The sequence below is a fragment of the Erinaceus europaeus genome, chromosome 2, assembly GCF_950295315.1.
Source record: "Erinaceus europaeus chromosome 2, mEriEur2.1, whole genome shotgun sequence".
Classification (NCBI taxonomy): Eukaryota; Metazoa; Chordata; class Mammalia; order Eulipotyphla; family Erinaceidae; genus Erinaceus; species Erinaceus europaeus.
Window position 1 is genome coordinate 118,733,833 of NC_080163.1, and position 26,291 is coordinate 118,760,123.

Consider the following 26,291-nt stretch of genomic DNA (forward strand, 5'->3'; position numbering starts at 1 on the left):
GGACAGAGGGCACAGAGCAGAGAGAATATCAACATGGCACCATTCCTCTGGTGCCTAGGTATGGACAGGACAAATGCTGAGGTTTTGCTCTGTGAGTCCTCCTCAGACCCAGTCCTGACACATCCTTGTAAGTCACCTAAAAATTTAGCCTGGCAACCTGGGATCAAACTGAGAACTCTCTCTCTCTATTGTTAATAAACAACCTTTATTTATTAACAACGTTTATTTATGATAGAGTGCAACATTTAAAAATTTTTATTTATATATTTATTCCCTTTTGTTGTCCTTGTTTTATTGTTGTAGTTATTATTGATGTCATTGTTGGATAGGACAGAGAAATGGAGAGAGGAGGGGAAGACAGAGGGGGGGAGAGAAAGACACCTTCAGACCTGCTTCACCAGCTGTGAAGCGACTCCCTTGCAGGTGGGGAGCCGGGGGCTTGAACTGGGATCCTTATGCCGGTCCTTGCGCTGCACAGATTGTCATTCTCAGAAGTTGGTTGGACTTCGAACTTCCCTTTGGGGTAATTTGTCACAGCAGTTAAGAAGAATATCTCTATCCCCAAAGGTGTTCTCAGGACCTGGGGTCCTTGGGGTATTTCTGGGGTGATATTCCCCAGGTTTTTTGAGGAGTGTGGGAGCTTCCCTAAATAACAAGTATCTGGCTGGGGCAAAAAGCTACCATCCCTACCTTGGGAGGTTGGGTGAAGTAGGACTGTGTGGGTGGAAGGCTGCCCAGGTATCTGCAAGTGCTATCTGCTTGGGAGGGGGGTGGAGAGAAGGAAGGGAGTATAAATAGAAAGCTTGTGAGGATGTGAACTAGTGAGTAAGTAGAAGGTGGCTTCATGTCCTCTGAAATACACGTTTTCATGGCAGCATGGTGCCAAGTTAGGTCCCACTAGTGAGACACACGTACCTATTTCATGACTGTGGGCATATGCTCTTCAGGCTCCCACATCAGATGGGGTCTGTGCCTTGAGAGGCTGACATATCAGCAAGAGTCCACACCCACCACCTCCTAGCTTCCCAGAGACTTGATCTTTTCGTCCACAAAATTGTAGAGGGACAGGCCGTGGTGACTAACATCCCTCCCTGTTGCCTCCATGCTCTTATGACTCACCCTATCTTCACCTTGCTCCCCAAGCCCAGAGCTGGCAAAGAGCACCAGGCTGTCACTGTGGAGCTGGACACCAAGATATGACTGGGAAGGCAGACTTGCAGCACAGCCATACAAACACCTCAGTGTTCTGGGGTTGTTGGTTCTGTGTGTATCCTCTACAAGCTGCCCTGTCCTATTACCTAAGGAACAAATTGTCCACATCAAAAGGGATCAAACACTCAGACAGGCACTGCAGCCCTCTCAAGCCCCCGTCCCCCCTCATCTGTGGCACTGAAGACTCCCAAGACCACTGAAAAGGCATACACCCTCCCCTGTATCTTTTCATAGATTATGAAAAGAACAAACTCTGGTACCATGTAACTGAACCACATTTCCAGAGTTTCCTGCTGTGTCTTTTTCTCCCAACCAAATTAAATTTCCTGCCAACTGGAGCTGACTCTTCTGCAGTCCTATCTCCAGAGGGCAGGCGCCCTTGCGGAATTTATTCCCCCCCCACCCCCGGCTCCCCCACCACCCCCACCCCTTCCAGCACACTGATCCCGGGACTGGCTGGCTGACTGATTAGCAGGCAGTCTTGGTATGCAGAGCTTGTGGCTCCTCTATCCCACTGTGCTGGTAGTGGAGTCTGTGCGCGTCCTGGTTCGTTGTGCAGCCAGCCCTAACCTCTGCCCTTTAGTCCCCAGAGAGTGGGTGCGCCAGGCCCCAGGGGTCGGCGTGACTCGGCTCCCTGGCCAACGAAGTCCCGTGGGGTGACCACACGGCGGCCCAGCCCCGGCCGCACCTGTCTTGGGCGTGGCGCGTGGCCCCGCCCCACCCATTGGTTGGCCGGAGCGGCGCGCTATGCTAATGAGTTATGCTAATGAACCTAGCCCTTCCCTGCACCTGCCGGCTGCGCTGCCCTCAGCAGACAGGATCAGGCGGAGGCCCCCTGAGTCGCCTACACAGGAGATCATCATGCCGCGCTCCTTCCTGGTGAAGACGCACTTCAGTCCCAGGGCCCCCAACTACAGAAAGTTGGAGACGCAAAGAGGTAGGGTGTGCCCACGCCCCCCTCCCCAGCCCTCTCTGGGACTGGGACTCCCTGGAGGGAGCCATGGGGGTGGACACCTATTCCACCAGGTGGGAGAAAGAAACCTGCTCACCAACTTGGTGCAGACTCTGGGGCTGGAGGGAAGTGGATGGCCCTCTTGGCCTTGTCCACTTCAGTCACTCAGGCAGTATTGGAGGCTCTCTCCTCACTTAGAAAACTGTTTGGTTTTCCCTGTGACCTGGTGCACTACTCCTCCGTGTTAGCTGGAGCAGGAGCCATCTCCTTGGTTCAGGAAGTTTGGGAGGGGTGGTGCAGAGAGACCCCAGAGCATCCTGTCCCGGGGTAGTGAGTAGAGAGTAGGGGCAGTGACCCATAGACCCTAACACATTCAGAGTTCTGACCATCTGCCTGTCCAACACCTCTGACCTCTCATCACCTCCAAAGTCCTCTTCTATCAGCTCAGTGGGGGCTATCCAAGGCAGGCTGGCTAAGGGGTTGCAATCCCTCCTCATGACTTAGTGAGGAATCCAGGAATCAAGACTGTCCACTCATTCCTATTCTATGCTAGCAACATGGAAACATGATAAGTCTCCAGGGCAAAACCACTCTATGGAAGCTGCTTAGTAATTCTTGAGGGAGAGGGGAAGTAAGGGTGCTGTGGAGGCCAGGGTGTCCAGCTAATCCTTTCAGAGGCCTGTTAACCTCCCACCCTCAACCCAGTTGGGGAAGAAGCCTCACTGTGCCAGCTGCCACTGACAGGAGTAGGGGCTATCTTCAAGGACTGGGTGCTTTAGCTCTGTGTTTTGAAATCAATGTAGTGAATCACCACCAGCAATGTCATAGAAGAAAACAGCACAGAAAAATCAGATTATAGTCATAGAAGGAAACATCTGTTAAATATACATGTAATAGAACATTGAATTTTACATAGATAATGGTTCTAAAAGTTTCAAACCCACTGTCTAGAGTGCAGGCATGTGGATCTCCCTCCCACTGTATCATCTGAGTCCCAAATAACAGTATGAATGTCCAAATCTAGGCAGCAATGCTCTGAGTTCCTATAGCCACTGTGACCCTTTCTGCCAGGAGAGACCCAAGATTCTTGGAGTTGGAGACTTCAGAGTTTCCTTTTAAAGAGGTACCTTGGGGCCGAGTAAAGTGCACCTATTACAATGCATCAGGACCTGGGTTCAAGTCCCTATCCCCACCTGTGGGGGGAAGCTTCACAAGTGGTGAAGCTGTGCTGAAAGTGTCTACCTCTCTTTTATTATTATTATTATTATTATTATTTTTTAACACCAGAGCACTGCTCAGCTCTGGCTTATGGTGGTGTAGGGGATTGAACCTGGGACTTTGGAGCCTCAGGCATGACAGTCTCTTTGCATAACCATTATGCTATCTACCCCCACCCTCTCTTTTTCTTTCTCTGTCTCCACTTTCCCTCTAAATTTCTATGTCTATTCAAAATAATAAATAAAATATTAAAATAAACAAAGGGCTATCTTTTTTTGCCTCCCCTGAGTATCCCTCAAGACAGAAGGCTATCCTTCTCCCAGGAAACTTACTACAGAATGAGTCAAAGACCCAGCATACTCAGAGGACATGGGAGGGCAGAGGGGTTCACAGTGCCAGTTTCTAGAAGCAAGGAGTCAGTGGTACCACCTGATGCCTCCTCAGCCCTCCTGATGGGTCTTCAGAGCCAGAGACTATCTTTCTAGGCTTCTGGGCCCAAGCTGTCACTACCTCATCATTATTTCTCTTTTTTTCATCTTTTTTCTTTTGTCACCAGTTATCACTGGAGCTCAGTGATGACACTATGAATCTACTGCTTCTGACGGCCATTTTCTTTCTATTTTTACTCGATAGGACAGAGAAATTGAGAGAGGGACGGAGAAAGACAGACACCTACAGACCTGCTTCACCACTTGTAAAGCATTCCCCCTGCATGTGGGGAGTAGGAGCTCAAACCCAGGTCCTTCTATATGGTAGCATATACACTAAACCAGGTGTGCCACTTCTGGCCCCTGCCTCATCCTTATTTCCAAGAAAACAAAAGCTTGGGCCCAATTTTAGGACAGGGGACATTGAGAGAGTATGTGGGGGGAGGAGTTAGGGAAAATGTGAGTGGTGGGAGGTGGGAACCTTATAAATTTCTTTCCTCTCATCTTCACCTCACCTGTCATTGCCTCTTTAAAAAAATTCTGAGGGAGTCAGGCGGTAGCACAGCGGGTTAAGCGCAGGTGGCGCTAAGCACAAGGACCAGTGTAAGGATCCCGGTTCGTGCCCCCGGCTCCCCACCTGCACAGGAATCGCTTCACAAGCGGTGAAACAGGACTGCAGGTGTCTATCTTTCTTTCCCCTTCTTTGTCTTCCCCTCCTCTCTCCATTTCTCTCTGTCCTATCCAACAGCAACGAGATGAACAACAACTACAACAATAAAACAACAAGGGCAACAAAAGGGAATAAAAAAAAAGATTAAAAAAAAAAATTCTGGCCGTGCAGCTGAAGAAATAGCTCAACTGACAGAGCATCAGATTTGGTTGCTTGAGGTTCCCAGTGTCATATGTACTGGAGTTGCACTCTGGCTTGTCTCTCTATCTCTGTCTCATGTGAAACTCTCTCATTTGTAATAAATTTAAATATATATATTCTGGCCATCCCAGTGGGTGTGAGGTGATAGCTTTTATGTGCACTTCCCTGATGGCTAATAATTGGGGATGAGCAACTTGATCTGTCATCATCTATGTGTCTGTTTCTTGTTGTTGTTGTTTTTCTTTTCTTTTTTTTATGAGAGCACTGATCAGTTCTGGTTTACGGTGGTGCAGGGGATTGAACCTGGGACTTTGAAGCCTCAGGCATGACAGTCTGTTTGCATAAGTAACCATTATGCTGTCTACCCCTACCCTCTTTTCTTTCTATCTATCTTTCTTTCTTTTTTACTGCTAAGCTCTGGCTTATAGTGGTGTGGCAGGATTGAACCTGGGACTTTGGAGCCTTAGACATGACTGTCTCTTTGCATAACCATTATGCTATCTACCCCCCACATAGCTACGTGTCTTTTTCCAAATGTCATTACATCTCTGCCACCTTTAATTTTTTTTTTTTTGGTTGCAAGAATTCCTTATATATTCCGGCGACTAGTTTCTTGTTACAAAATGATTTGCATAGATGTCCCTCCTGTTCTCTGGGTGGTCTTTTCCCACACAAATCCTGGAGACAGGAAACAGGGCTAACGACTTATTTCAGGGCATGTGGGATGAGAACTGCACGCAGTGCTGTCTGGGGGTTGAGCTTCAGGGAATTTTACACCTACCCGCTAACCTATCTGCCACGGGTGCCTCCTTCTCATCTTCAGATTTGGTGTGCCGCCCGTATATGGGAGTGTTGGTGTGCTTCCACCCCAGGGCACTTATCAGGAGGCTGCACATTCATATCCTGATGGTCCTGATGGGCAAGGGGTGAGCAGAAGGTGACTGTAGTTAAATGGTTCTGCTGACACTCCCATGGCATCCCTGCCAGTTTCTGCATGGACATTGCATGATGCCAGTCCTCCCGGAGGACTCCATGACCCTCCTCCTCTTCTCCTTTAGAGATCAACGGCTCCTGCTCAGCCTGCAGAAAGCTGGCTGGGCCCCTCTTCCTCCCAGAGAAGGCGGCCTCCTCTTCACCCAGTGACCTTCCTAGGCCCTTGAACCACACCTCTGTCATCACATATGTCTCTCTGCCCCTCCCCTACAATGAAGAAATTCAAGGTGCCTCTGGGTCAGACTCCCTGGAAACCAGGCACGTAGACCTGCAGGCTGTCCAGACCCTCAACACACCCCTCAAAGACAGCTGGAACCACCTCAACCTGCCCCCGCTGCTGGCTCTGCCCACACAGTGGCCCTCAATCCTGGGACCTGATGGGGACCAGGACCCAGACAGACTGCTAGGGGCTGAAAGGGCCTCTCACTCCACCGGCAGCCTCCAGTACTTCCACTGCCACAATGCTCATGCTGTGGTGGCCCTGCAATGCTTCTCCTGCAGACACTGTGACAAGGAATACAACAGCCTGGGTGCCCTCAAGATGCACATGCGTACACACACGCTGCCCTGCACTTGTGCCATCTGTGGCAAGGCCTTCTCCAGACCCTGGCTGCTTCAGGGTCACATCCGCACCCACACAGGTAGGCAGCCCACCAGGAGCATCTAAGTGCGTCTAACTTGCTTACAGAAAAGCACAGAAATTTCACAAATGTGAGGTTCCTAAGGTTGTGGCACAAAGTCTCACAAACTGAAGACTTGGAATATCAGAATAGTTTTCCTAGTTCAAGGTGTTACAGGCTACACTTTTTCTGAGACTCCAGGGGAAATCCTTTCTGCCTCCTTAGATCCTGGAGGCTCAGGTGTCCTGGGCTTGTGACCACCACCCTTTATCTCCTCCTCACTAGACTGCCCTCTATGCATGTGAGTCCTAATTCCCTTCTTGTTAAAACAATACCTGTCACAGGACTTTGGGGTCATATAGTACAGGTTGAACTTAACTTTATGATATCGCAAGGGCTATCTCTCTACCTCCACATATGGGGGAATCTTCTGCCAGGTCTGACTCCTCTCTTCCAGGCCATTTAAAACTCCGGGGCCACAGGAGGAGTAGGGAACCTGGCATGGGGACACACTGCCCATCCAGTGGGAAGAGACAACAACTGAACTCTGAAGACACAGGAGAAAGCCCATCCATGGATCCATGGGTGGAAGAACAGTCAGCAGATAGAAATGAATGGCGGGGGCGGGGGGAGGGAGTTGGGCGGTAGCGCAGCGGGTTAAGCAGACATGGCACAAAGCACAAGGACCGGCGTAAGGATCCCGGTTCAAGCCCTGGCTCCCCATCTGCACAAGGACCAGCGTAAGGATCCCAGTTCAAGCCCTGGCTCCCCATCTGCAGGGGAGTCACTTTACAAGCTGTGAAGCAGGTCTGCAGGTGTCTATCTTTCTTTCCCCCTCTCTGTCTTCCCCTCCTCTCTCCATTTTTCTCTGTCCTATCCAACAACAACGACATCAATAATGACTACAACAATAAAACAACAAGGGCAACAAAAAGAGAATAAATAAATAAATAAATATTTTTTTAAAAGTTAAAGAAAAAGAAATGAAAGGGGATTAGTAAAGTAACACCATGGTTTTTATGACAGATTTTCATGCCTGAGACCCCAAGATCTCAGATTTAATCCCCAGCACTACCATAAGCCAGAGCTGAGCAATGCACTGGTTTAAAACAAAAAGGAAATTAGAAAGCAAAGTAACAGAGCACAGCTGCAAAGAGACATATAAGCTCTAGAAAGAAGGCTATAGGCCAGAAAGAGCTGCAGATAGAAGCACAGCCTCTGGAGAGGAAACATGGCCAATCCAAGGGTGCCACAAGTAGAGAAAAGACCTGTACCATCAGGGTTGTCCTAGGGACCATAATCCCAACACAAAGCCTTTATCCTGACCCCTGCCTTGGCTAAGGCACTATCACTCACCCTCTAGGGATGGAACAGAGCTAGAGACCCTTGGAAGCTATGTGGGGCTCCTGGAGTATTGGGGGAGGGACATATTTGCCCTGAGGCCACAGTGACAGCCTATCTGATCCTCACCTACCCCTCCTAGGTGAGAAGCCCTACACCTGCTCGCACTGTAGCAGGGCCTTCGCCGATCGCTCCAACCTGCGGGCCCACCTGCAAACGCACTCTGACACCAAGAGGTACCGGTGCAGGAGCTGTGCCAAGACCTTCTCCCGCATGTCCCTCCTGGCACGGCATGAGGACAGTGGCTGCCACCCTGGCCCCTGAGAGACAAGGAGCTCAGTGAAGGTAAGGGGGTTAGGTCCTACCCCCAGTGCCCATGGCTGGTCGCCCAGGAGCCAGGTATACTGGTCTCTGCTCCTTACCCATCTCTGTCAGAGCCAGAGGAAGTTAGAGATGTAGAGGAGCTGCCACCCTGCCTACCTAGAAGGGCTTCTCTCCCAGAGAAGCTTTTACTCAAAATGAGATTCACTATTCCATTTTTAAAAAAATATTTTCATTTATTTTGTTTTAATAAGAAAGAGTAGACACAAAGGGAAAGATACTGAGAGAAAGAAACCAGAACACTGCTCAGCTCTGGCTTCTGGTGGTGCTGGGGATTGAACCTGAGATCTCAGAGCCTCAGGCTTTGAAGGCATTTGCATAACCATTATGCTATCTCCCCAGCCCACTATTCCATTTTTAACTAGCTCTTTCCTGCTTCTGTTCTTCTGGGGTTTAAGGGCTTAGGGAGGCAGTTGCCTACAGGATACTTCCTATTACAAGGCTGATGACCTGGCCACATCTTGATCCCTCAGTCACTTAAAAGGACAGTTGTGTGTGCATGTCATGCAGAAGGCCTTCCAGGGCAGTCCCTTCAGGCTTACCTCCACCTGCCTTTGGTGGAACCTGGACCAGTAGTCAATTGTCACCCTTCCCCACCCAATGAGGCACCCCAAGGGGGAGCCACACCCAAAGTATCAGGATGAGTGCAGCCCCATCCACAGTGAGGGGTAATAAAGACTTCTCACTCCAAAAGTAACCTGGAAGTTCTGAGTCTTCCCCCACACTACCCACTGGGTTTACACAAGAGGCCAAACTCTCAGGATTTCAGGTTAACTTAGGCATACCTCACCACAGAGTAGGAAGACTGAGACACAGAGGGTGGGCTCTGTGTTGTGAGACCATTGGGGTAGGAGCCGGACTTGCTTGGATGAAAGAGCCAGGCTGGAACACCACCAATAGGGAGCAAGGGCGCTGCGGTCAGGAAATGAGAGAGACAGTGGGGGCATGGACTTTTGGGGGCTGAGGAGTAGTGACAAGACAAGGACAGGGTAGACCAAGGTCTGGAGGAAGCAAGCAGAATACACTCTCTGCACACAGGGTACTCATTTTCCCCAGTGTCACTTAGAAGGGGAAAATTGCTTCCGGGTGAGTGTTAGCGAGCATAAATCAAACCACCATCCACTGTAAGGAAGCAAAGATGTTTATTGACGAATTGCAATCCGGGCCGAGATGGTGACTGGTGTTAGTCTACCAAGCTCGACCCCGAACAGGGCTCAAGCCACACAATTTATAGGAATTCAGACTACACTCAGGGAGGGGGAGCACATCACCTTATCAACCTACATCCAATAACAGGCTATAGCAAGCACAAAATCCAATCATTTCAAACTTAGCAAAAAGCGGGGTCCATACAAAGCAAAGCGCGGGCTAGTTTCAAATATAGTAAGATCACACAACCAATAGAATTCAACCAGGCAGGGTCGCCACATCCTCCTGCCATCGGCTATGACCACCCATCTGGTAGGCAGCACACCACAAAGTCTGTTCAAAGGTCCTGATAAGGCTTGTCCCCATGTAGGGTCCTTCGAACAATGGGTGGCCTTCACTGATGAGGTCCTGATAAGGCTTGTCCCCAGGCAGGGTCCTTCGAACAATGGGTGGCCTTCACTGATTAGGTCCTGCTTATTCAAGGGGGAAGGGGCAAGGAATTTTCCACCTCATACTACAAGCAACTCATACTAAAAGCACTTAACAAACAGCTGCATAAAAAGGAAATTTCAAGGCTACTGCCTTTTACACTGGTGTGTCCCTACCTCTGCCTGATGCTAAGGCCCAAGATGGCTGGTTTGATTTTTTTTTTTTTAAAGTCTTTGGGGGCCAGGTAGTAGCGTAGCAGGTTAAGCGCACATGGCACAAAGGCAAGGGTCAGCATAAAGATCCCAGTTCAAGCCACTGGCTTGCTTCACAAGTGGTTAAGCTGGTCTGCAGGTGTCTACATTTCTGTCTTCCCCTCTCCTCTTGATTTCTCTCTGTCCTATCCAACAACAATAACAACAGCAACAACAACAAGGGCAACAAGGGCAACAAAATGAGAAAAATGGCCTCCAGGAGCAGTGGATTTGTAGTGTAGGCACCAAGCCCCAGCGATAACCCTGGAGGCAAAAAAAAAAAAAAGTCTTTAAAGAGCTTTTGGGAACATCCCACAGGAAACCTGACCTTGATCTTGGGCTTCTTTAGACCTATGTGTCTATCCCTTATCTCCTCTCCTCTCATGTTCCTCAGCCATGGCCTCTGCACTTATGGGGTGTCCCATGTCTTTAGAATTGCTAGCCTGCTCTGCTGATCATAGCCACATAGCCAGGGCTTGGGGCCCTGTCTTGAATCCCATGAAGACAGAAGCTCTACCAGCCTTTGCATTTTGCATTTGGTCACCTGACAGGAGGGCTCTTTGGTTAGATGCCTGAAAGAAGCTATATTGTAAACTGCTCTATTTCTGGGGCCTGATAGCTAAATGTGGTGATGCACCTGTTGGGAATGAAGGAAGGGAATTTCACAGGCCTAAAATAAGCTGAATGTCCTCCCTTCTGCACCAGCCCATGGAAAATGCTCTTATATTTATATCTGGGTTGGCTGGGACAGGAGGAGTGGAGGGTAGGTTGGCACAGGAGGTAGAAGAGAGGTCAGCACCTGCCAGCACTGGCACGGGTGAACAGGAGCCCTGCTGACAATGACAGCCCCCAAGGATCCATGCCTCCTCAGTCCTCACTGGAAATGTTTATGAGAATTCAGTTTCTGGAGCCCCATCCCCACACCTACAGAAGGAAAGGCAGGAATAGGTCCGCCCTCACTCATGCTTATTTGAGGAAGCTGGCATGATCAGCTTTTTTCAGGAGGGGGGGCATTGGGGAGGGGAGGTGTTATTTGCCTACAACCTATAGGCTACATACTACATGCCCCAACCTATAGACTTTCCTTTCCCTACTCAAATTCTATTCATTGCCTTTCCACTGTATCCCCAATGAAGACCCTGTGATGGCACCCCTCCAGTGTATGGGGGCCCTGCTCCAAAGCATTGTGGGGAGGAAGAGTAAAGGGACCTGAGGAGCCGAAAGCAGCTCTTCTGGTTGCATCCAGCTAAGCTGGGGGTGAGAGTAAAAGCCCAAGTGAACGACAGTCCTGGACAAGTGAGAACATGAAGAGCTGTCTGAGATGAGATGGCACCTCCATAGCATGGGGGTACAATTGTTTGAGGAGGACATGGGCAGGATGCAGTCGGGGGTATGCTAGAACCCACAGGAGAGAAAACTCTGGGGTGCCTGCCTTCCCAGAATCCACGGGCTCAGCCCTGGGAACAGGTGTGAGCAGGACACTGACTGGCCCCACGACGCGACAGAAGCCACTCCCCTGTGAGCTGCAGGCACAGAGGTGATGCTTTCCCTCCCAGAAGCCCAGGGGACTCTATAAATAGAATCTGGCCTCAATATTCTGGGGGATTCTTTTGGAGTTTGAAAATAGCCACTTGTTACTATCTATACTCAAGAGCCCAGGGCTGGCTCTTCAGTGGCTAAGTATAGCTCTGGCGAAGTTCAATGGAACAAAGTTTCCAGCCTCCATCACCATGCAGATGGCAGAACAATCCTGGGACAGTGCCTTGACTGGGAGGCCAAAACTGCTAGGAAAATCTAGTCTGTCCAACATACAGGTGTCCCTGCACATCTGAAGTCAGGTTCCTCTGGGGCCAGACTAAGTCACTCATGGTCTGGAACTCCTTTTGTGTGAGAGCATTGTGCCTCCTCTAGTTCAGACTGTCAAGAAAATGTGCTAGGAAGAGACACTTGAAAGACTTCAGAGAAAGAAAAAAAAAACTGCCAGTTTTGGAAACCCAGCCCCTGTAACGAGTCTATGTCCATCTCCTGACCACTGGCTCTGGATGTAGTGACTCCTCCCTGCTGCCTGGCCTGTGTAGGACCTGCATCATGTGAGAAGGCTCACCCACAGTTGACACTCTATGAGGGTTTCAGTCCCTCCCACAGGTGAAGAAATCAAAACACAGAGAGAAGCAGTCTGTCTGATGGCATGGTGATGGTCAGGGTGGGCAGGTCCTGCGGGGGATCGTTTCACAATCGGTAAAGCAGGTCTGTAGGTGTCTATCTTTCTCTCCTCCTCTCTGCTTCCCCTCCTCTCTGTCTTCCCCTCCTCTCTCCACTTCTCTCTGTCCTATCTAACAACAATGACATCAATAACAACAATAATAACTACAACAACAATAAAAACAACAAGGGCAGCAAAAGGGAAAATAAATGAATATTTAAAAACAACAACAAAAACAAAAGTTTTAGAGCCATAAACCTTTCCATCTTTCAAGACAAGGTTAGCAACACCTTTTTGAGGTTTCAGAGTGAGCCCACAGGGGAGTGGCACTGATATGCCTGTGTGTGCCTTACTATGGGATATGTATTCTCCATTCATCAGTTCAGCCACAAATACACACACACACACACACACACACACACACACACACACACACACACACTTTCATGCATGCATCTGAGTCAGAGATGGGTATGAACCAGACAACTGATTCTCTCAGTCTAAAGCCCTCATTTCAGGACTGGGAAGTGGCACACCTCATTAACTGAACTTATTATCATGATCAAGGACCCATGTTCAAGTCCCCAGTTCCCACCTGCAGGGAGAAGTTTAACAAGAAGTGAAACAGTGCGGTAGCTAGCTCACTCTATCTTCCCCTTCCCTTGCAACTTCTCTCTGTCTCTGCCCAAAATTAATTAATTAAGAAGATTTATCTTTAATTATAGGTCATAGATATACACTTTATATATAAGAAATCAATTATGTATTATATATACTAAGAGAAAAAAGAAATAAAGGCTTTATATTAATAAAGGTCTGTCCAACAAGGGCAACAAAAGGGAAAATAAATAAATATAAAAAAAACTTTTTTAAAAAAAGGTCTCTCACACAAGCATGTGCATGTATCTTGTCCCTGTGTCCTTCACGGTTGTCCTTCTATGCATGTATATAATCTTTTTTTCAGAACTAAAGCCTCACATAGGTCTGATTTCATCACTCCTGGATTTTTTTTTAAGTCAGAGAGACAGAGAGGGAGAGACACCATAACACCAAGGCTTCCTATAGTACCATAGCACTTCCTTTTTGGAGACAGGACTCAAACCTGGGCCACACACATGGCAAGGCACCTGCAGACCTGTTTAACCACCTGTGAAGCGACTCCCCCGCAGGTGGGGAGCTGGGGGCTCTAACTGGGATCCTTATGCCAGTCCATATGCTTTGCCACGTGCACTTAACTCGGGGACCCCAACTCACGCTCCTCCTTTCTCCATTTCTCTCTGTCCTATCCAACAATGACAACATCAATAACAACAACAATAACAACCACAACAATAAAAAAATAAGGGCAACAAAAGGGAATAAATAAATAAATATTTTAAAAAAATGCTTTGGGTTAAAAAAAAAAAAAAAGATGGCCTAGGGACCCCACAGGAAGCAATGGAATCTTGTAGGCATGAAGCTCAAATAAGGAGAAAAAACAGCACTGACTGGCCCCCAGGAACTGGGACATCCAAGACTAGAGTTTGCTCTCCAAGGATGTGCTGTTCCAGCTGCATTTCACAGTGCAGAGTGCAGGCACAGATTACTGAAACAGAGTACTGGAGACATATGGCAGTCTCCCCAGGACTTGGGACCCCATCTCACACCCCTTGATTGCTAGAGACAGCAACTCTTTTGGATGACAAAACTCTGATTATGTGATTTCTCTATTTCTACTGTGCTTAGAACAGACAAGGGCTGGATGTTGGTTCACCTGATAGAGTGCAACATTATAATACGAGAGGTCCCAGGTTCAAGACCCTGGTCCTCACTTGTAAGGGGGTAAACATCATAAGTGGTGGACCAGTGTTACGGATATCTCTCCTCTATGTCTCTCTCTTGCTTTATCTCTCTCATAATCTATGAAAAAGTTAAAAACTGGGAGTTGGGCTGTAGCACAGTGGGTAAAGCGCAGGTGGTGCGAAGTGCAACGAGTGGCTTAAAAGATCCTGGTTCGGTGGGTGGGTGGGGTGGGGAGAATACAGGTCCATGAAAAATGATGAATGAAATAGTGGGGGTTGTATTGTTAAATGGGAATCTGGGGAATGTTATACATGTAAAAAAAAAAAAAAAGATCCTGGTTCTAGCCCCCGGCTCCCCACCTGCAGAGGAGTCGCTTCACAGGCGGTGAAGCAGGTCTGCAGGTGTCTGTCTTTCTCTCCCCTCTCTGTCTTCCCCTCCTTTCTCCATTTCTCTCTGTCCTATCCAACAACAACAACTGCAACAATAAAACAACAAGGGCAACAAAAGGGAATAAATAAATAAATAAATAAATAAATAAATAAATAACTAGCTAAAAACCACCAGGAACAGTGAAATTGTGTAGGCACCAAGTCCCAGCAATAGCCCTGGTGAAAAAAAAAAAAAAAGACATACAGCTTATGGCCTTCCCTGGAACAAATTTAGCAATGTTCTTTCTTTTCTCTTGGACCAGGAGATAGCTCACCCAATAGGGCACCACCTTACCATATGCATGAAATCCCTTGTTCAAACCCACTTGGGATCACCACATACTAAGGGAAGCTCCACAGATGGTAGAACAGTACTGTGGTCTCTCTCTCTCTCTCTCTACCCAAAATAAACAGAATTTTAAAAAACTGACCCAAGAGTAGTAGAGGGGCCAGGTGGTGGTGCACCTGGTTCAGTGCACATGTTACAGTGCGCAAGGACCCAGGTTCGAGCCCCTGGCCCCCACCTGCAGGGGGAAAGCTTCAGAAGTGGTGAAGCAGGGCTGCAGGTGTCTCTCTGTCTCTCTCCCTCTCTATCACCCCCTTCCCTCTCAATTTCTGACTGTCTCTATCCAGCAAATAAAGATTAAAAAAAAATTTTTTTAAATAGTAGTAGAATCACACATGTGTGAGGCCCTTAACACTACAAAAATAAAGAAATTTAAAAAGAATGTATTCCCTCTCCCATGTGGTGACTCCCAGTGGACAGCCCTTAAAGAAGTGAGAAGTCCTGGTCTCCGTCAGACACAGCATCTCTAAAGACTCCAACTGTATAAACCTGTATGTTGTGGGGGGCGGGGGGGAGGTGACACTCTGAGGTCAAAGGCCTCCTCCTGATATGAGGCAGAGGTAGGAGCTCTGACTGAGAAGACCGGCTCCCGGAACACTGAGAAATATCAGTCATTGCAAAAGGACAGGGGTGGGGGTGTCACAAAACAGAAAAAGAGCCCCAGGCCTAGCTGAGGCATCGTCTCCTCATCAGCATGACAGCCATGAGGGAAACACATGCTTAGCAAATGCCTTTCTGTAGTAACCTTGAAATCCTCCTCCAGCTGCTCCAGTGGCCCACATTTTCCACTGCACAGAGCCCTGCAAATGATGTAGATGGTCCTGCCAAGGATGGATTAACCAAGAAGCTACCTACTGAGTCACACCAGCAACCAGTCTTTAGTGACTGTGCCTCTCCCTTCCCCCAAACTCTTCCTCACATCTCCACACAGTTTGCTATTGGACTTTTACTTCAAAACACCTTTTTCATTTTTTTCTTGCAGAGCTAAGGTCTCAAGCATGTATGAATCCGCTGCTCCCAGTAGCTTTATCGTGCAGATAGAGAAGTAGAGTGACAGACCGTGAGAGACAGCCGAATGACATATGCCATAGTATCGGAGCTTCCTCCTGTGACGTAACACTTGCATAGGGTGCAGGGACCTGACTAGGAACTATATGCATGGCAAGGCACATGCCCTGCATGGTAAGCTATCTCTCTAGCCCCCACACACCAGGCTTATGCCTGTTTAAGAGTATATTTGGGGGGACTGGGAGACAGCTCACCCAATAATGTGCACATTTTACCATGTCTGAGCACCCAGATCCTAAGCCCCCTATTGACCACACAGGAACACCATGCAAGAGGGAAGCTTCACAAGCAGTGAAGCAGTTCTATGATGGCCCTCCTCCTCCTCCCCTTGTCCTTCCTCTTCCTCTTCTGTCTCTCTTCCTGCCTTTCACCTTCCATCTGAACAAATAGTCACCAGAGTGTTAGAATCATACAGACATGAAACCCCAGTGAAGATCCTGCAGTAAAGAAAAAAAAAAAAAGTAGATTTGGTTCCAAAAATGAAGTTCAAATATGTAGATTAGCAGTTGAGCAAAGACCATATCTGTAACAACTAGGGCATGACAAACAGTTGAGCTATTTTTAGACAACAGGGAAAAGAGCCCACAAGTGACCACAGCTAAGATGAGCCACTGACCAGATGGCCTGCCTTCTTGGGCTCTCAGTCATAATATCGCCCTGGTGATTGAGACATAGAATGCTAACATAATCAAAATAGTTTTATTGAGGGGGGTGGTATAGGTCACAGGGCATGTTTAAGTAACAACGAATGCACTGCGACATCTGAACCTCTGTGAACTGATCGTCTGGTCAAGGTAACAGACTCCATCCAAAATTTCTTGTGCCTTTGGCATCTATTGTCTTCTCTCCAGCAGCCTTCCCAGGCAGCCACTGAGCTTTCTATCACAGCAGATTTAGCTGGTGTTATCTAGAACTTTTTCCCTTGCTTTAAAATTTTTTTTTTATCAGACCACTGTTCAGTCCTAGATCTGAATCTAGAACTGAACAGTTCCATGCCTCTGAATCTCAGGCATGAAAGTAACTGCTGTGCTAACTCCCTACCTGGCCATTTTCTAGAAGTCTTTATTTTTTCTTAAAGTAGAACTTAGCAGAACTTGCCACTATCTCTTAACCATCTCTTTTTCTCAGTCTCTTACCCCCAGGCCATGCTGAATCTTCTGTTCTTTCCCATCACACATCTTTCTCCAGCCTTAGACTCCACTAAGGTCTGCTGTTCGAGATCTCCCCTTGTAGACCACCTTGGTCTATATATGGAAATTACAGACAATCATGACCTATAGATGAATGCCACTGACACTGTGCTCTATACATATACACCACAGGCCACAGCAATAACTTTCTTTTTTTTAATGTTTTTTCCCCTTGGTGTACTTTTATTTTTTTAATCTTTATTTAAATGTTTATTTATTCCCTTTTGTTGCCCTTGTTGTTTTATTATTGTAGTTATTGATGTCATTGTTGGATAGGACAGAGAGAAATGGAGAGAAGAGGGGAAGACAGAGAGGGGAGAGAAAGATAGACACCTGCAGACCTGCTTCACCGCTTGTGAAGCGACTCCCCTGCAGGTGGGGAGCTGGGGGCTCAAACTGGGATCCTTACACTGGTTCTTGCGTTTTGTACCACGTACTCTTGATTATTCTTTTTTTTTAATATTTATTTTATTTATTTATTCCCTTTTGTTGCCCTTGTTGTGTACCACGTACTCTTAACCCGTTGCACTACCGCCCGACTCCTAGCAATAACTTTCGAGGGCTTCCCTGCCAGTGGACATCCTGGCTCCAATTCACCCATATAACCAATCATCTTTTTTTTTTTAATTATTTATTTATTTATTTATTTATTTATTAGAGGTGTGCAGAGAGAAATACATAGGGAGAGAGTAACCAGAGCACTACTCAGTTTTGGTTTGCGGTGGTGCTAGGGATTAAACGTAGGATTTTGGAGTCTCAGGAATAGTTCTTTTGCATAATCATTATGCTATCTCCCCCTCCCTAACCAATCATGTTTGCTCTAAAACACAGTGACAATCAAGTCTTTCCCCAGACAAAAGCCATACCTATTCTTTGTTCTTGGGGGTCCCAGCATTTGTAGCATATTCATTCCAGTGATTCCTGCTGGCACTATGCCTTGTCAGGCACCATCTTATGCTGTGTCTCTGCTCACGTGTTAGGAGCCCTCAGCAACATTAGCAGGCTGTCAAACTCCTGACACAGACACCAGCACTCCATTAGAGGGAACCCCATAGAAGATTTGCAAATAAACCTGAGGAGCAGAGTATATAAGAACCCTCTATAACCATGTGTTTGGAGGTCATAGGAAGGTATGAATTGCTCTACCTTGAAAGGTTACATGTGAAGGTGAGTTCAGGTTGATCTTGTGAAGTGAGGCCCAAGCTCCATCTCACAGCCTAACAGTCTCCCTTTGATTGGTGCCAGCAGGTCCTCCGTAGCTGAAGATGCTCAGGTCAGGCCCATTCAATCCCAAGTCACTGTGACATTGAATTTGTGCTGTAAGGACGATTTGAGATATAACTGAAAGCGAGAACTGTCTTGGAAGAACACTTTTTTTTTTTCAGGGATGAGACTGCAAAGAAAAAGAGGTCCCTCAGCAACCTTCGATGAGCAGTTGATGCTGGGAGAAACTTGGAGAGCTGGTTGGGTTCTCAGTGAGAGGAGGGGACTGGATATGATTTTTTGATGTTTCAAATAAACACATGATTGGTATTCTTTTATGTGCATCAAGTATTTCTTAATAAACAGGAAGATTTTTACAAATAAACAGAAATTCTTGGTAAGGTTACCAAGAAGAAATGAAGAGGTGGTCTGGGAGGTGGCACAGTGGATAAAGCATTGGACCCTCAAGCATGAGGTCCCGAGTTCAATCCCCAGCAGCACATGTACATGATGCCTTGTTGTTGTGGCCAGGTGTCGGGCTGCACCGCGGAGAAAAGAGAGAGAGAGGAGGTCTGGAACAAGTGGGGTACACAAATCTTTATTATAGGATGGGGGGGTGGCTCAGGCCATGTGGAGTCAGCCGACAATGGCCGTCCCGCTACCTCACCACACAGAGAGAGAGAGAGAGCGCGACCCGAAGGAGCCCAGCGAGAGAGAGGGAGAGAGCTGAGGGCCCAGAGAGGGGGGGGGTGAGGGGGCTTTTATTGGGCAATAACCAGGGGTGATGTGTGGGGGCAGGATTGGTTGAAGGGGGCACTGCGGGGTGTGGTAAAACCTGGGGGCGGAGACTGCATCAGAATAATTCCTCAGCATCAATGCCTGGTTCATTCTCTCTCTCCTCCTATCTTTCTCATGAATAAATAAATAAATTCTTTAAAGAGGCTGGGTGGTGGTGCATTTGGTTGAGAACACGTTACAGTGCACAAGGGCCCAGGTTCAAGCTCCCGGTCCCCACCTGCAGGGGGAAAGCTTCACGAAAGGTTAAGCAGTGTTGCAGGTGTCTCTGTCTCTTTCCCTAACTATCACCCCTTTCCCTCTCAATTTCTGGCTGTCTCTATCCTATAAAAAAAGATAATTTAAAAAAGAGAGAGAATAAATATATTCCACTTATTGCCTTCTCCTGTCTCATCAAGCAGGTATACCTGAAGGTCCTACAACTTCAGTGTGAATTTGTACCTTCCCAGTCCCCCTGCAGTCCCCAGTCAGTCCTTTACTCTGGGCTACTCCCACCTCAGGGCCATTTTCTCTAGATGGGAATATCCAGTGAACCTGGAGAAGTCCCAGGGTAATTAAAGAACAAGGAGTGGGGCTGGGCAGTGGTGTAACCAGTTCAGCACACATGTTACAATGCACAAGAATGCAGATTCAAGACCCCAATTCCCATCTGCAGGGGGAAAGCTTTTACAAATGGTAAAGCAGTGCTACTGGTATCTCTGTCTCTCTCTCCTTTCTCTCTCCGTCCATCTCAGCTTCTTTTTTTTAATCGCTGTTGTGGTTATTATTATTGTTGTCATTTATGTCGTTGTTGGATAAGACAGAGAGAAATGGAGAGAGGAGGGGAAGACAGAGAGGGGGAGAGAAAGATAAACACCTGCGGACCTCCTTCACTGCTTGTGAAGTGACCCCCCTGCAGGTGGGAAGCCGAGGGCTTGAACCGAGATCCTTACGCTGGTCCATGCACTTCACACCATGTGCGCTTAACCCACTGTGCTACTGCCTGACTCCCCACCATCTCAGTTTCTATCTCTATCCAATAAATAAATAAAAACAAACAAAAAATCTTTAAAAAAATAAGGAGTTGGGTGGTAGCACAGCAGGTTAAGCGCACGTGGCACAAAGCACGTGGCGTAAGAATCCCGGTTCAATCAATAACATCAATAACAATATCAATAACTACAATAATAAAGCAACAAGGGCAACAAAATGGAATAAATAAATATTAAAAAAGAAGAAGAAGAAGAAGAAAAAAAACAATAACAACAACACAGAGCAAGGCTGACCAGTGTATGTGACTTGGAATCACTGTATCTAAGAGCCGGGGTCAAGCCATGGCCAGGGCCAAAGTCAGACTTTCTAGTCACAGTCTGAGAACTAATAGTCATCAAAGGAAAGCAGAAAGTGGGGCTTGAGAGCTAGCTCACCAGGTAGGACACATGCCTTGCCATGTGTACAGGCCAGGTTCAATCCCTGGCACCACAAGAGGTGCTATGGCACAGGAGAAACCTCCAGTGCTACGGTATCTCTCTCTCCCTTTCTCTATTTGAGTAAAAAAGCAGTATGGAGCAGTAGAATAATGAGCAGGACCCTAGCTCAGAAAGAAAGGGAGGGAGGGAGAAAGAGGCAGGCAAAAAGGTAAGCAGGGTGACAAACAGTCAAAGGTGGTTAAATCCAGGTGTCCGTCAATGATATGTAAGCAAATGGGTCCACTCATGTGGTTGAATGTCCCTCAACCTAAAGAGGACAGAAATGCTGACACCTGCTATAACAGGGATGACTGTGAGGACAGTGCTCAGTGAAACAGACAGATACTTGACTCTACCTATGTACGAGATCTCTAGAGTCATCAGGTTCAGAGATGCAAAGTGGGCTGTTGGGTGCAGGGGCTGGTGCAGAAAGGGAGCTAGTCTTCACTGAGAAGAAGCCGTCTGACAGCACGTGGGCTGGGTTCCACTTCTCCAGTGCCAACGAGAGGCTCTAATTTCCTCCTGCCTTCTCTTCCCTCCTTACCCTGCACTTGGCAAAACACATGACACATGGCAGGTGCATGGTAACATTCCCTAAGTGAGCAGAAAGGCTCCTTCATAGTCTCCCAAGTCCAAGGCACAAATGGAAAAGTCAGGCAAAGTCAGGCACGGGTCCTGAGATCTAGAGGTAACCTTGTTGTTGTGCTGACAGTGACACACAAGCATTTCCCACCCCCACCACATTTTTGTATCAGGCAACTTGCTCTCTATTCACATCCCAGTCTTATGCTTAGCAATTAACTCTTCTAATTGCTTTGCAAGGGCATGATTCCATTTATTTGTAAGAAAACAGGCTTATCCAGCTCAGATCAGGTCTAACTCCAAAGCTATGTGCACATTACCGCCTCTGCTACTCAGTAGGGCTCTGAGGCCCTACCAGACCTGCCGAAACAAAAGCCATCTCTAACAGACCACTCATGATGCCTACCCTTGTAAACATTTCACTGCTCCACTCTTTCTTTCTTTTAAATATTTTATTTATGGAGCCAGGTGGTGGTGCGCCTGACTGAGCGCACATGTTACAGTGTGCAATGACCCAGGTTTGAGTCCCCAGTCCCCACCTGCAGGGGAAAGCTTTGTGAGTGCTGAACCAGGGCTGCAGGTGTCTCTCTATCTCTCTCCCTCTCTATAGGCTCCTTCCCTCTCGATTTCTGGCTGTCTCTAGCCAATAAATAAATAAAGATAATAAAACATTTAAAATAAATAAATGTTTTATTTATTAATGAGATAGATGATAGATAGATAAGAAGAAAGATGGGGGGGCAGAGTAGATAGCATAATGATGATGCAAACAGACCCTCATACCTGAGGCTCTAAAGTCCCAGATCAATCCCCCGTACTGCCATAAGCCAGAGCTGATCTGTGCTTTGGTTAAAAAATTAATTAATGGGGGAAGTCGGGCAGTAGTGCAGCAGGTTAAGCACATGTGGTGCAAAGCTCAAGGACCGGTGGAAAGATCCTGGTTCGAGCCCCCAGCTCCCCAGCTGCAGGGGAGTCATTTCACAGGTGTTGAAGCGGGTCTGCAGGTGTCTATCTTTCTCTCCCCCTCTGTCTTCCCCTCCTCTCTCCATTTCTCTCTGTCCTATCTAACAATGATGACATCAATAACAAAAACAATAACTACAAGAACAATGGCAAAAAAAGGTAAAATAAATAAATATAAAGAACTTTTAAAAAATTTAATTAATAAGGCCAGGTGGTGGCGCACCTGGTTGGGCACACATGTTACAGTGCACAAGGACCCAGGTTCGAGCCCAAGGCCCCCACCTGTAGGGAGAAAGCTTTGCAAGTAGTGAAGCAGTGTTACAGGTGTCTCTCTGTCTCTCCCTCTCTATCACTCCCTTTCCTCTCAATTTCTGGCTGTCTCTATCAAGTAAATAAAGGTAATTTTAAAAAGTTCTAAAAATTAATTAAAAACAAAAAATTAAAAAAACAAGAAAGCTGGGAGATGACACAGTGGATAAAGCATTGAACTCACTCTCAAGCATGAGAGTCCTATCTTTCAAATAAATAAGATCTTTAAAAAGAGAGAGAAAGAACCAGACATCACTCTGGTACATGTACTGTGAGGATTGAACTTGGGATACTATGCTTGAGAGTCCAGTGCTTTATCCACTGTGCTACCTCGTGGACCAACACCCCTCCACTCTACAGCAACACTGGAGATGACCTTAGGTAAAGGGGAATTTAGGGTGGGGGAGGTAGTATAATGGTTATGCAAACAGACTCTCAAGCCTGAGGCTCCAAAATCCCAGGTTCAGTCCTCTGCACTACCATAAACCAGAGCTTAGCAGTGCTCCAGTGTTTCTCTCTCTCTGTATGTGTGTCTCTAAATAAATAATTAATTAAATAAATAGATAAATAAATAAATATAAAAGGGGGGATTTAGGCATGTAAACTGAAACCATGAGATGTCTGTACTGTTGTGGCTGTTAGCTTGGGAGGTGTTGGTATGTTTCATATTGGTTTGCTCCCCTTCCCCTGACCTCTGAAAGAATTGGTTTGGCCCTTGCTAGTTTAGCGCCCCACTTTCTCCCTGCCACCATGCTAAGGACGTCCAGAGTCCCAGCAGCAGCTGCGGAGGGAGAATGATGGGGAAGCACATGGTGTGGTGATTTGCCCATTTGTGAGTAAAGATTAAACTGCAGCTTCTCAGCCCAGCCGTGTGTCCCCGAGTCTCTGTCTCTGTCTACCGCTGCGACGCTAGCCCAGCTTGCTGGAGCTCCGAATTTTAACAACAAATGGCGTCTAATGTGGGGCGGACCTGCACATCTCTCAGATAAGTGAAGACAATTTGGCTACCTATGTACTATGGCCTTCTCTTCTGCTTGTGAAGAGATCTCCAAAGGCCTCTGCCCTTTCTTCATGAGACTGTTTCGCTGTTTCTGGAACATTTATCTCTGGACCACTCTGTGATTTCTGCCAGCCCGCAGGAGCCCAATGCCAGCCCGCAGGAGCCGGCTTCCTGCCACATGGCGCGGGGCACTGGGCGCCGGCTCCCTCCACGCTGCTCGGCTGACATGGCAGGGCCATGGGGCAGGGCCGTGGCAGCCTATCCTGGCTGTCACCCCGTGGCACCTCGGCCCACGCCTTCTGCAAGGCTGGCCCGCCCGCCCTCGTGCTATGAAGTCTGGACAGATCCCAGACTACCCGGAGACCGCGGGCTCCCTGCCGAAACTGGGCCCCCTGGCTGAGATCCTCAGCTTGGGTCTGAAGGCAGACGAGCTAGAATACGCAGAGATTCGTGCAGAGATCGCAACCTACAATTCCTAAAGCTGAAGTTGCCCAAGAGCCCACCGCTGGACAACGCACTCCCCGAACGGCTAAGACAGCACAGATCTGAATTCGTGTTTGAAATGACATGTCTTCGTAACAAAAGTTTCTCTCCTTGTGTATTGAAGACCATGTGTATGTGTGTGTTTAAAGTTTGGTAACATTAACTTTAAGGTTAAAAATGTAACTTTAAGGCTAAATTCTTACTAGGCAAAGTTAAATGAAAAAGGTTTTCAATGTAATTCTCATAAAGATAAACTTAAATTACATTTAAAGTCTGAGGTAAAAATTAGTTAACAATCAATATATTTTAACTAAGTTGGTCTAAAAAAAAAAACCTGCACACACCTAGGGTGTGTCTCCATCTTGAATGGGTGTAACAAAAGGTTGAAAAGACGTTGTTGATATGTGAAACTCTCAAATTCCTTCTCAATTAGAAAAGTTAGATTGCGCTATGGTTATGCTAATAATTCTCATGCCTGAGGCTTTTTTCTTTCTATGGTTCATGTTTGCCTTTCCACATTTTATTGTTTGAACTTTAAATAGCCTTGGAATTGTGCTGGAAGGGACTTCCAATTGTGATAGAATTATCAGTTGTGGTAAACTTCTAACCTGCTACAAGTTTTGTTTCATCAGTAAGTGAATTGCAGCTGTCAAGTTCTCTACAGAAAAGCAGAATTCTGCTTTACGAGTGGTGAAGCAGGGCTGCAGGTGTCTCTTTGTCTCTCTCTTTCTCTATCACCCTTCTCCCTCTTGATTTCTGACTATCTCCATCCAATAAATAAAGATAATAAATTAAAAAAAAAAAAAAAAGAAAAGCAGAATTCTGATGGCTGACGTTCCCCATCGAGACAGACGTACAACAATTCACCCCCTGGCAATTCTTCGGTGGACATCTGCTTTGGACTTCTATCGGACTCACTGGTACACCTCGGACACTTTGCACAAAACTAGCAGCTTCCTTTATGCTGCTGGGTTTCTCAAAGACTGACTGCAGCCATGCCTTGGGACTCTAGGCCTCACCCTCCCCCCATGCTAGAAAATTCCCGTTGAGGCAAGTAACATCCCCCAGAGGCAGGAAATGTTTTTTTTTAAGTTGATAAAGTTTTTCCCACAGAGGCAAAAAATGGCCCCCTCAGGCATTCACTTGGCAGCACACTGGTTCTTGTTACTCGCTTACATGTTTCTCCATGTTTGTGCCAGTTTCTTTTTTGAAAATGCCTGTACAATATAGGTTTCTGTTCACCCCACACCCCTGATACTGTGGTCATTTAGTTAAAAACAGAAGGGGGAATTGTTGGTATGTTTCATATTGGTTTTCTCCCCTTCCCCCCGATCTCTGAGAGAATTGGTTTGGCCCTTGCTAGTTTAGCGCCCCACTTTCTCCCTGCCACCATGCTAAGGACGTCCAGAGTCCCAGCAGCTGCTGTGGAGGGAGAATGATGGGGAAGCACATGGTGTGGTGATTTGCCCATTTGTGAATAAAGATTAAACTGCAGCTTCTCAGCCCAGCTGTGTGTCCCCGAGTCTCTGTCTCTGTCTACCACTGCGACGTTAGCCCAGCCTGCTGGAGCTCCGAACTTTAACAACAGGGAGGTAGCTCAAAAGATAAAGTGCTGAACTCTAAGTATGATGTTCTCAGTTTGATCTCCTGCATAAATATGCCAGAGTGATGCTCTTGGTTTCTTATCTCTCTCTCATAAATAAATCTTTTAAAAATATATTATTAATATATTGGATAGAACCAGAGAGAAGGAAGGCATATATATATATATATATATATATGGAGAGAGAGAGAGAGAGAGGGACTTACAGCACTGCTTCACCACTTGCAAAACTTCCCTCCTGCAGGCAGGGACTGGGAGTTTGAACCTGGGTTCTGGCACTTTGTAACACATGCACTCAACTGGGTGCTCCACTACCTGACCCCCAATAAAATAACCAAAACTTAGAAACAACCTAGTGCCCAATGACAGATGAGTAGTTAAGAAAGTTGTAGTATATATACTCAATGGAATATTACTCAGCTTTTAAAAATGAAGTCATCTTTACCTCAATCTGGATGGAAATTATCATATTTATATAAGCCAGAAGAAGAAGGATGAATATAATATGACCTCACTTACAGGTAAAACTCGAGAAACAAGGAAAGAAAAGAAAAACAGGGTGAAACTTGGATGGAGTATGGTGTGTTACACCGAAGCAGAGGACTTTGGGATAGGGGAGAAAGGGAGGGTTTGGAAGGATGTTTAAATTAAATGTTAACTTTATTTATTCATATATTTAAAAAAGGAAAAAAGTAGTCTAGAGGAAGTTGGGCAGTAGCGCAGCGGGTTAAGTGCATGTGGCGTGAAGCATAAGGACCCTTGTAAGGATTCTGGTTTGAGCCCCTGGCTCCCCACCTGCAGGGGGGCAGTCACTTTGGGGGCGGTTACTTCATGGGCAGTGAAGCAGGTCTGCAGGTGTCTATCTTTCTCTCCCCCTCTCTCCATTCCCCTCCTCTCTACATTTCTCTCTGTCCTATCCAACAATGACATCAATAACAACAACAACTACAGCAATAAAAAAACAACAAGGGCAACAAAAGGAATACATAAATAAATAATATTTTTTAAAAAGACATTTCAAGAAAAGTCTAGAGATGGTGGTG

At 46.9% G+C, this 26,291-nt stretch overlaps 1 protein-coding gene across 1 annotated transcript; it reads left to right on the forward strand.

Moving 5' to 3' along the window:
• Positions 1-1,846: 1,846 nt before the first annotated feature.
• On the forward strand, positions 1,847-18,395 carry SNAI3 (snail family transcriptional repressor 3). The gene is made up of 4 exons (XM_007531355.3): positions 1,847-2,149; positions 5,740-6,315; positions 7,778-7,980; positions 18,248-18,395. Exons 1-3 carry the CDS (start codon positions 1,960-1,962, stop codon positions 7,957-7,959), a joined length of 948 nt encoding a protein of 315 aa, XP_007531417.2. The 5' UTR covers positions 1,847-1,959; the 3' UTR covers positions 7,960-7,980; positions 18,248-18,395.
• Positions 18,396-26,291: the final 7,896 nt, after the last annotated feature.

Bases quoted from the DNA above. Each gene is read 5' to 3' on its own strand.
- SNAI3 (XM_007531355.3), top strand. From the start codon at position 1,960: ATGCTAATGAGTTATGCTAATGAACCTAGCCCTTCCCTGCACCTGCCG. The intron at 2,150-5,739 runs GTAGGGTGTGCC...CTTCTCCTTTAG, and splicing joins AAAGTTGGAGACGCAAAGAG to AGATCAACGGCTCCTGCTCA. The intron at 6,316-7,777 runs GTAGGCAGCCCA...TACCCCTCCTAG, and splicing joins TCACATCCGCACCCACACAG to GTGAGAAGCCCTACACCTGC.